At 40.0% G+C, this 10,533-nt stretch overlaps 1 protein-coding gene across 1 annotated transcript; it reads left to right on the top strand.

Moving 5' to 3' along the window:
• The first annotated feature begins 2,222 nt into the window (after nt 1-2,222).
• On the top strand, nt 2,223-8,730 carry LOC120906858 (CD81 protein-like). The gene is made up of 5 exons (XM_040318967.1): nt 2,223-2,637; nt 2,731-2,925; nt 3,045-3,218; nt 3,381-3,599; nt 7,336-8,730. Exons 1-5 carry the CDS (start codon nt 2,572-2,574, stop codon nt 7,486-7,488), a joined length of 807 nt encoding a protein of 268 aa, XP_040174901.1. The 5' UTR covers nt 2,223-2,571; the 3' UTR covers nt 7,489-8,730.
• The last annotated feature ends 1,803 nt before the right edge of the window (nt 8,731-10,533 follow it).

Here is a 10,533-nt window from a genome sequence, read left to right as displayed (position 1 = left end):
ACAGCACGAATATACGGACAGCCGGAGAAACGACGTCCCACTGTAACTATCAAAATTAAAAATTTATTTTTCTCGAATATGCGTAACTAGGGGAAAGACTATACCCAAGTTGTTCCGCTCCAGAACCTCGTTCCTAACTCCTTAATTCATTCAATTAGTTAATTTGGCCATGTTACAGTGCGAAATTTCAAAGATTCTTTACTGTATCTCGTAATAATGGTCACAAAACCCAATTAAAATGAGGTACTTATGATGAAACCCATACTGGTCCTGAAACCAATACATCGAGGCCCTTTCTGACCAACGATCGATCATGATCGATCATTTGCGATGAACTTGATGAACAAAACTGAACTTCAGTTATATGTATAACACAACCCAGGAAACAAAAATTTCATGAAATGATTAAAAAATGAACCAAAATGAACTATAATGACTCCGAAATGAACCAAAATGAATTTCAACGGTCCCCAAGTGGACAAAGTTTGGCTAAAAATGAACCAAAACCCTGTTCATTGCTGAATCTTTGCACAGAATGAACTATCGCTCGTCATCAATCGGTCATTCGAAACCGCTCGTCATCTTTTCTGGTTCAGAAACTGCTCATGACCTAATGCCAGTCCTGAACTTGGTTACTGAACCTATGTTGGTCTCGGAACCGATACTGAACCCGTTCCGGTGCTGTAATCTATCCTGAATCCATACCGGTCCTGGAACCTGTCATGAACCCATACCGGTACTGGAACGGATCATGAACTCATACCGGGCCTGGGACCAATCATGAACCCTTATCAGGCCTGGAACCTATCATGAAACCATACCGGTCTTAGAACCGATCATGAATATGTACTATATCGGTCCTGGAACAGATAATGAATCCATACTGATCCTAGAACCAATCATGAACCTATACTGATCCTTGAACCTAACATGAATCCATACTGGTCCTGGAACCAATCATGAATCCATACTGATCCTTGAACCTATCATGAACGCATGAGCTGCCCTGGAATCGATCATGAACCCATACCGGTCCAGAAACCTATAATGAGTTCATTGTGGTCCTGGAGCGTATTATGAATCCATGCTAGTCCTAGAACCAATCATGAACCCATACCGGCCCTGGATCCGATCATACCATACTAGTCCTGGAATCGATCATGAACCCTTACCGGTCCTGAAAACTATCATGAACTTATCCAGGTCCTGAAACTGATATTGACTCCATACCGGACATGGAACTGACACTGTAACCATACCGGCCCTGGAACCGATCATGAACCCGCACCGGTCCTCGAACTTAAAGTAAACCCATAAAGGACCTGGAACTGATGCTGAGCCCATACCGGTCCTAAAACTGATCATGAACTCATACTGAACCATACATAGCTCCCAAATATTTTTTTTAACTGTTACTGAAACTGTGCCTGATTTGGATTCGAAATGATATTTGGACCTATTCTAGGCCTGGAACCGATACAAATCCAGTTTCAGTCTGCAAACCACCCGCAGCGCAGCGTAGGAATTAGCGTAGGAATTAGCTTAGGAAATAGCGTAGGAAATAGCGTAAGAAATTTAGTACAATTTCTATAGTTATTAAATTAATAAGTGATCAATAATTAAATTAGTAAATAATAAATTAACTATTCATACATAATTTATAAAATAATATTTATGTAATAATTAATAAATTAATTATTAATAATACCAATTTTATCTCGAAGCTCAAACCAAACTCATCATTATACAGAAACTCTTTAACTTTGTTCTTTCAGACAACCAACCAGACAATCAAATGTAATTTCGGTTAATGAGTTCAGTAGGTTCATAAGAGTACGCGTTTCTGATTTGTGTACGTATCAACCTGTTGAATAGCTTGTAGATTCCTTAAAACTTTTGAACCTAATTAAGTAATCAGAAGAAAAAAAAAGAGTGTGTTTTTAGATCAGTCGATCGATCCACCCATCACTAGCCTGCAAATTCCAATTGTTTTGCCAGTGAAAAAGAAGAACAACACTTATCATAATAGTATTGTTTTGATGGTCCTTTTTGTACACAATTTTAAATGTTAACCCATTTCTTTCTAAACTATGTTCTCTAAAGCATTTACTATTTGTAAAAAAAATTAACCAGCTGATGCCAAACAATTGTATTAACCTTGGTTATGAATGTACGCACACCTTAACTTCTCATTGCCCTACGTACTGTCAACAGATGCGTCGCGCTGTCAGATGAACCAAACGAAAAGGAAAACGAACCAGCAGAAAGAGGAAAAAGTAGAAGCAAAACGCAAACTCCCCGAAAAAAACCCAACAATCAGCTAACAAATTTGGTGCGCGCCAGGGAAACGACACTGTTCCTCCCAAGTGTGTGTGTGTGTCTGTGTGTTTGTGCGGGCGTGTGTGGCTTTTCTTTTATTATTTTCGAACCATAATCGAAACATCTGCCCAGCATATGCAAGCTGGGTGCGCCGTACATATACAGCCCATCCGATAGAATAAGCGTTCGAAGCGCGGCGCTCGCGTATCCCTCCGAATCTCAATCAACGAATCTCTCCCATCACACGCAGAAATGGCGATCAAGGGCTGCTGCTCCGTGGTCAAGTACCTGGTGGTGCTGGTGAACCTGCTGTTCTGGGTGAGTGGCTCGCGCTGGTGGCCGGAACGCGTCCCCCTCGTTCTCCCATTCTAATCGGCTGTTGCCCGCACGGGGCTGTGGGCTGTTTTGCAGGTCGTCGGATTTTTAATCGTGTCGCTCGCCATCTGGATGCTGTCCGATCCGACCTTCCTGATATCGATGACCCAGAACGAGACGAACTACACGATCGGGCTGTACATCTTCCTGGTGGTCGGTGGGCTGATGCTGGTCGTCGCCTTTCTCGGCTGCTGCGGTGCATTTAAGGAATCGCAATGGATGCTCACTTCGGTAAGGGTGGTGCTGACTGCGTGCGTGACGTGATTTTTTAAATATTTTTTTTATTCAACTTTTCTCCCTATCGCTCCATTCGCGTGAAAAACGCGCACCACCCGCACGTACACGTACAGTTCTTCTGCTGCCTGCTGATGGTGCTCGTTGCCGAGCTGGCCGCCGGTGCCTGGGCGTTCCAAAACTCGGACAAGCTGGACAACGTGGTCCGGTCGGCGGTGAAGGAAGCGGTCCAGACGCAGTACGGCGTCATTCCCATGCGCACCGCCACGCTTGATGCGATCCAGAAGCATGTAAGCGACTTTATTTTTGGTCACATTTTTGAGTCACCGTTGCACTGTCTCTCTCTCTCTCTCTCGCATACACACACACACACGTGCAAATTGCACACAGCAAGACGCACACTGGTTCTAAAATGATGCATTTTTGTTTGGTTTTTGCTTTCCTTGCAACAGTACAAGTGCTGCGGGGCCGAGGGACCGAACGACTGGCAATCAAGCGCGTTCAACAACGCGGAGCGGCCGACACCGAGCATCGAGATCTCCAATCAACCGACCATCTACAAGGTGCCGGAAACGTGCTGCGTGTCCAACATTACGCCCGAGCAGTGCGAAAAGGCGACGCAGATGGAGTTCCTGGCGTCGACCAAGAAGCAGCCGCATCTGTTCGCCGACGTGAGTATAGCGGGGAAGGGGCGGGTGGTACAAATGCTTACACGAGCCAAATGCACGAGACAAAACAAAGCTCTGACCACATCGGTGGCCCGGTGGAAATTATTAGCCCCGGGAACGGGTTGTTGTTTTTTGTTTACTTTGTTTCTCTTTTTTAATAAATTCTCTCCCACCCTCCGACGCGCTAAACAGTCGAGTTTAATTCGAGCAAGCGCTGGGAGACCCGGGCGGGCATGTGCATGGGGCGTCCGCTAAACAATATGTAGTGTGCGCTAAAAATAGTACCTCCACGGGTTTTCTGGATGAGGCAATCCATACATATCGCCCATGTACGTGTGTACACGCAGTCTTTGGGGAGGGTGGAAGTAGCAAGCAAACTCGGCTTACCAACCGAATCGACTAATAAGCTAAGATCATAAAAAAGCGTCGTTTCCGCTTATTGTATTTATAGCCTTCCACCAGTACCATTCCTTTTTTCACTTCGATCGTCTCTTACTTTCATTCGTTGTACAGTGGGGACAATATTTTTTACCCCGCCAATTTTTTTTTAACTGAATAATGTATTCATTACATCCCAAAAAACAGTATTGCGTTGTTAATTACTAATTCTAAAACGAAAATGAAACTCTTTTCCAAATGATTTTTATGAAATGGGAAATAATTGGTTTCAGAACCGCAAATGTGCTGGTAGAAAGGGCATACACGCATATGAAAAAAGAAAAAAATTGTCTTCATATAGTATGTTTGGGACAGTATTGTCTTTGTTCAATAATAATGATCAGCTTTCTTTAAATTATTTTCCAAAATGGACAAATTCCATTCGATCGTACACGTGATTTCTGTGTAGAGCCGCAGCGTGCTTGCGGACATAAGAGGAAACAATTTCTAGTCAGGCATTGCTGCAAAATAACAAACGATTTTTTTTTATCGGAGTTTGTTGTTCACCTGCTAGACTTTTTTTTTCAAAATATTGAAAATTTATTTGTGGCAAATATTCTTTAGCTCGAATTAAGATTTCGATAATTAAATTCATTACCATCAAATCTACAACACACTTGTAGTCAAAACTCCTCCAAGTGGCAGCAATTGGCCGATCATAGGTTGATCAAATCTTAATGTTGAAACGCAAGAAACACTCGTAAATGTACCTCTAACTTGTGCAGTACTACACGGAACTTCTCCTCCTGACAATAGTTTTATATTAAGCGATCGAAATTCTGCCTGAGCGATAAGCAGCATTAAAGAAATGCTCAATGTTAACCGATAGTGACCTTTTTTGGCCGATTGGCAGCAAAAACGCACCAGGAACATAAATGATATTGCTCGTTATGTGGGAAAACGCGTAATGGAGATACACTGCGTTTCATAATGATAGTCTCATCTAGTTTTTGTTGATTTAAGGCAATTAAAAACTATCGGAAGATTTTGAAAATAATCACACTTTTTCCAATGCGTTTGAACAAACTTTTGCCAGGTAAAAAGTCACAAAAATGTTGGAAATATTGGTGATAATAAAAAAAACTTGAATTAGGGGCGTTTCAAAATGATAGTCTCACTTCAGTATTTCAATGAAAACTAATGGAAAATAACTCATTTGATAAGTTTATTTAAATATAGGGATCAGTTCATCCTGCTTTACAGTTGATCACCTGAAACATCCGCATTGGCATACTATCGATAAACAGCAAATTTAGCAAAGGCTGAACAGGCAAGGTTCGCCAGGCATTTCTAATCGCTACTTGCAGATGCTGTACGGTCTTATAATATTTCCCATCTTCATATACTTTTCGAAGCAAAATGCCCCAGATTCGATGCTATAATAAGATCAGAAGAAACGGCTGACCAAGTCATAGTATTAATTTGCATACTTTCCAGGTAATCCTTTGTTTTCTTGCTGACGTGTACGGAGGCATTATCTTGTTGGAATATCTACTGGTTGTCGTTGCTCATGTTCAAATGAGGTTTCAAATAATTGCCTATGATATGGTGATCAGTACCACTGTCTATTCGTGTTGGAACAATCGCCAAATCATATTTTCCATGGCTACTGAATGCACCCCACATCATAACAGAACCGCCTCCAAAATTACGTCTTGAAAAATACCGTGGTTCATATCGCGAATCTGGCCATTAGTGAGAATAATGGTTTGGTCCATCAACATTGAACTTTTTTTTCATCAATTAAAGATCTACAATCAATATATAGTTTAAAATATGTTCAATACCACATCACGACAACTTACGTCATTCCCTTTTCAACGTCATTTGTTCGGAAGCAAATTCTATTCTGGCGGTTTTAGGATGCAGTTAGATGGGGAGCTTTCTTCATTTTTTCTTTTGCAATATCGGAGGATTTATCGAGTGTCCGCCACACTGTTGTTTTGCTTATATTTAATCCTAGTTCTCGCTTGATTCTCAGACATCCTTTTGTTGAGTTCGAAGCTGCTCTGATTATTCTTCGTTTATCTCTCACGGATAGTTTTTCTGTGCGCCCCGTAGACTTCCTTTGGTCATAAGCATTTTGATCAATGTGATAATTGTTAATAACTTACGCAGATCTTTGAATAAGTAGACTAATTTGATTTGCCAAATGGCCTATTTCGTACTCAGAGAGCTGTTTTCCACGACCCACACCTAAACTGGATGGCAAATTTAATGTGGGACAGTGTCAACTATGTTGTACGCTCGCTCCAATCTATTATGGATGATACAGTAACGTCCTGATACTGACACATTTTTGTATTGCAGTACAGTTTAATCTCCCTAAGGTGTATCTGCAAGGGACCGTCAGCTTAGAGAGATATTTATGATGAGAAAAACTAATGAAGGTTTAATGCTATGAAGTTTACAAGAAATCACGAGAAAACCCTGGCATTCTTGAACCAATATTTTTTATTTATTTTATTTTGTGGACTGTCTTTCAAAATTCATCTCAGAAAATTTAGGCTGTCTAATTGCATACACAACTTAGAGAATATTCACCTTAGGGAGATATGTATCTTAAAGAAACATAAAATGTGTGGAATATGACGCGACCGTCGAAATGATCAAAGAAACAATTCATCTTGAAGAGACTACATAAATAAGAGATGTCACTGTATCTTGTAAATTAAGGTATCCTTGTGATATTTTTTTCCTCTCGAACCATTGTCATGCTAAGAGGATGTGGGACTTATCATCATTTTACTGAAGGTTCATATTTCGTGTCATTGATGTAATTACCAAACAGTAACGAAATTCGTTAATTTTTTTCGAAGGTACTATCAACAGTATTTCACTATTGCTCTAAAATCTTCCTTTTTTGTCAAATACTTTGCAAGTGTTGCAATAGAATTTAATTCTCAAGGGTTATACTTAGCAGTTATCACATCTTGCAGCAAGCCTCTTAGTTTTTTTTTTAGACTCGGGAAGTATGATTAATTTATTGTAATATTGGTCTAAAAGGGTATAGAAATTTTCTTTTATGAAAAAGTTAACGATTCTTCCAGCCAAAATGTGCTCAATTTAACAATAAATTTTCAGTCAACAGATTTTTTCAGCTTGAAAAGGTTGTCCAATAAACACTCAATAGTAAAATATTTTTAAACTCAAGCTCAAAACTGCACATGTGCAAATTTTCCCCACTGTATCGGCTTGCGAATTGCGTGTCTGCACTGTTGAAGTTCAACGCGATGATGCATACTTAATTTTACTTATACGTACCTTTTCTCTCTTTCCCCTCTTTTTTTTTCCTCGGCAGGGTTGCATGGAAAAGCTGGTGCAGGCGGTACAGGATAACATCAAGCTGATCTGTTACGTCGGTGCGGCGATCGTCGGCATCGAGTTGCTGACGTTGATACTTTCCCTGCTGCTGTGTTGCGCGATCCGCCGAAACGATAACTACAAGCACTAAAAGGGGAGAAGCAGTGCCAGCAGCAGCAGCAGCAGCAAACCAAGCCAAAATCGGTCATCGATTGACAGTTTGCTTTTTTTATTATGATTCTCTCCCTCCTCTTTTTTATATGTCTCCCTCGTCGTATGCATATTTATAGGTGTATATCCTTTAGCGAAGGGTGAATTTAGGTATTTTGTCGATTGGACCGATCTTGCCTTCTGCCAGAACCGATGTCGGAGTGCACTCCGGCAGAGGTTCTGAGCGGCCGCAGCTGGATCCACTCTAGGCGCGATATCGGTTTACCCGTCGCTAGTATCCATACGTACATATATACATACACCTATTTACTAAATAACGAAACGAAAACGAATCCCTACGATGTAGATCTTATAACAACAAATGGCCATGACAAAGCTTTTAGTTTTTTGTTTTGTTTGTTTTTTAATCGTAAACGATAAATAATACTTAACCACGTTTCTTCTCCGTCTTAATCCGTCTCCTAGTTAACATTAACGAATCGTTTTATTAGATGTATTTTTAAAACTGATAAGTGTTTGACAGCGCACAAAACCCGCCCGCCTGTGCTGCGGACGAACTAACACAATATGGTAGTATTAGTAGTAATCTGCGTCCTCCCCCAAAGCCAAAAACAAAATGCATCGATATATTTGATGCTTTTTTTTAATTTCTTTTCAAAGAAATGAAACACACAAAAATGGCAATTATGCTCTTATTTATATGATTTACAAACACACTTACAAAAGAACAAACAAGAAAAAAATCGAACTCTAGTAGGCACGCTCGATTAGTGCAACTAATGCTAAATATTTTAATACTATACGTTTATCTATATACACACACATTATATATATATATAAAGATATATACAAACACACATATGAGTATATTTTTCTCGCTGAGTCCGTAGCTAGAGTTACCGTTGTACTTTAACGAACAAAGAAAAGCAAAACGATGCAAAGCAAGTGTAGTACTCGAGATATAAGCACTCCCGTTCTTTTTTTTTCGGCGGGTTGCGACACATTCTGCCTACACGTAGGTCACAACACTTATATATGTATGTAAACTTGAATGATACAAACATCGTACACACAAGCGCGCGCGCGCACGCATTCTTCGTACAAATAGAAACAAAAAGCAGCAGAATCCCAGATTGTTCGCTAACGAATTATGGTAAATGTCTATTGAATCGATTGTGTTCTCTAAACTGTAAGGTGAATAAAATTTTATTTTATATTCGTTCGGTAATTTCATCCACCGTCTGACCCCTTCCCTACCTGTTTGTGTGTGTTACATGTTACGTGTAGGATCACCGATGTGATAAAATGAGTGGTATACGTGGCTAACGTATGAGGTTTGTTCATGGAATTGTTTTTTATTGTCATTTATTAATGCGTTTTTCTGTTTTCATTTTTTTTATACAGGACAATTTCTGCAGCATTTCCCTGCTAATTAGGAAAAGCAGATTGATTTTTTTAATATAGTGGAACCCAACGAGTTTAAACGAGTTTTTTGCAAATCGAGCAAATCGAAATGCTCAACAAATACCTCTCTTACCGAGTAAAATGTCACATAACGAACAACATCGTTTGTGTTCCTGATGCGTTTTTGGTACCGATGTGATATTAAGAGCAAGGTCGGCAAACATTGAGTATTTCCCTAATTTTGCTTATCATGCTCAGGCAAATAAGATCTTTGATACTAAGCTTCGTTTAATATAAAGCTATTTTCAGGAAGAACAGTGTTGTATAATTGTGTCAAGCCCAAGTGCGTGTTTTTTTTTTTTGTTTTTACGAGTGTTTCTAGCATGTTTTTTTCTGGATCTCTACTTGCTCTTGCTGACTACGAATGCGAGAGTTTCCCCTGCCAATTGCTGCCTCTTTGTAAGAATTTCTATATATGACTACATATGTGGTGTGCAAATGTATTGTAGATTACATGCCAAGAATTGTATCGAAATTCTTAATGATCTTTTTTGCACTGAAGAATGTTTCAAACGTGATGAAACTTACTTATTTTGAAAACAAACAAAAAAGTCTAGTTGGAAACGTCTTATAGCGGAACACACCGACCCAAACCGATCTTAAGAAGTTTTGTGTAGTTTATTAAATATATTCCTGTAGGATCTTCAACATCCCGATGGATTGATCAAAGTAACAAATAGCAACGGGTCCAAATTGCTACCTTGAGGCACCTCTGAGGTGCCAAGCACATCTCTATATGTATGATCGCTGACCTTGATCTTGTATGAGCGTTCTGTGAGGTAGAAATGCAACCATTTAACTATTTGTTCCGAAACCGCTAACTCCTACAATTTTGACGATTAAAATGTCGTGTGAGATGAGGTCGACAGCAGCTTTGCGATCAGTGTAGATGGCATCGACTTGACCGCCGGAGTGGAGATTACGTTTGCAGAAACTAGCTGATCGTTTGGGTACGAACCCGTGTTGGGTATCCATAATGTAATTCGATGTGGCAGAGAGCATAGGACCGTAAAGCAGAAGCCCAAAAGCTGTTGATTCCGCACAGAGTGATGTGAGATACCGCGATAATTTTTTTAAATTTTGGTACCATCCACGAGGTCTTCCATGAGCGTGGGAAAATATCGGATCTCCGAGACGTGTTACATATGTCTATTAATTAACAGGTGCTAGGGACTGACAGCATCTACCGATAATGAAACTCGGGATGCTTTTCTACTGTGCGTATATCAAACGTAGGTATAGTGTAATCAATCATGTTCAGAGGCGTGTAAGATGCAGCCCATGAAATCGCCGTTAGATCTAGAATTAGAGAAGGCATCGCAAAAACGTTCAGCTAAAATGTTGCAAATGTCTTCGGATGACGTATATATATAAATTGCAGGATCTCTAAAAAAAGACTAATACAATCGACCACTTTTTCAGCACCAATAGTAACGACAAGAGCTACTAAAGTAAGCTACTGACTGAAGAAATAGTGTACTGCAGATATCTTCCCAATGATTAGCATTTTTTTCAGATACGAATATGCCCTTTTTACCACCACATTTGCGGGGGAGGGGGT

Source organism: Anopheles arabiensis, chromosome X, assembly GCF_016920715.1.
Source record: "Anopheles arabiensis isolate DONGOLA chromosome X, AaraD3, whole genome shotgun sequence".
Taxonomy (NCBI): domain Eukaryota; kingdom Metazoa; phylum Arthropoda; class Insecta; order Diptera; family Culicidae; genus Anopheles; species Anopheles arabiensis.
This window is presented reverse-complemented; position numbering and strand designations above follow the sequence as displayed.

Bases quoted from the DNA above. Each gene is read 5' to 3' on its own strand.
- LOC120906858 (XM_040318967.1), top strand. From the start codon at position 2,572: ATGGCGATCAAGGGCTGCTGCTCCGTGGTCAAGTACCTGGTGGTGCTG. The intron at 3,219-3,380 runs GTAAGCGACTTT...TCCTTGCAACAG, and splicing joins TTGATGCGATCCAGAAGCAT to TACAAGTGCTGCGGGGCCGA. The intron at 3,600-7,335 runs GTGAGTATAGCG...TTTCCTCGGCAG, and splicing joins AGCCGCATCTGTTCGCCGAC to GGTTGCATGGAAAAGCTGGT.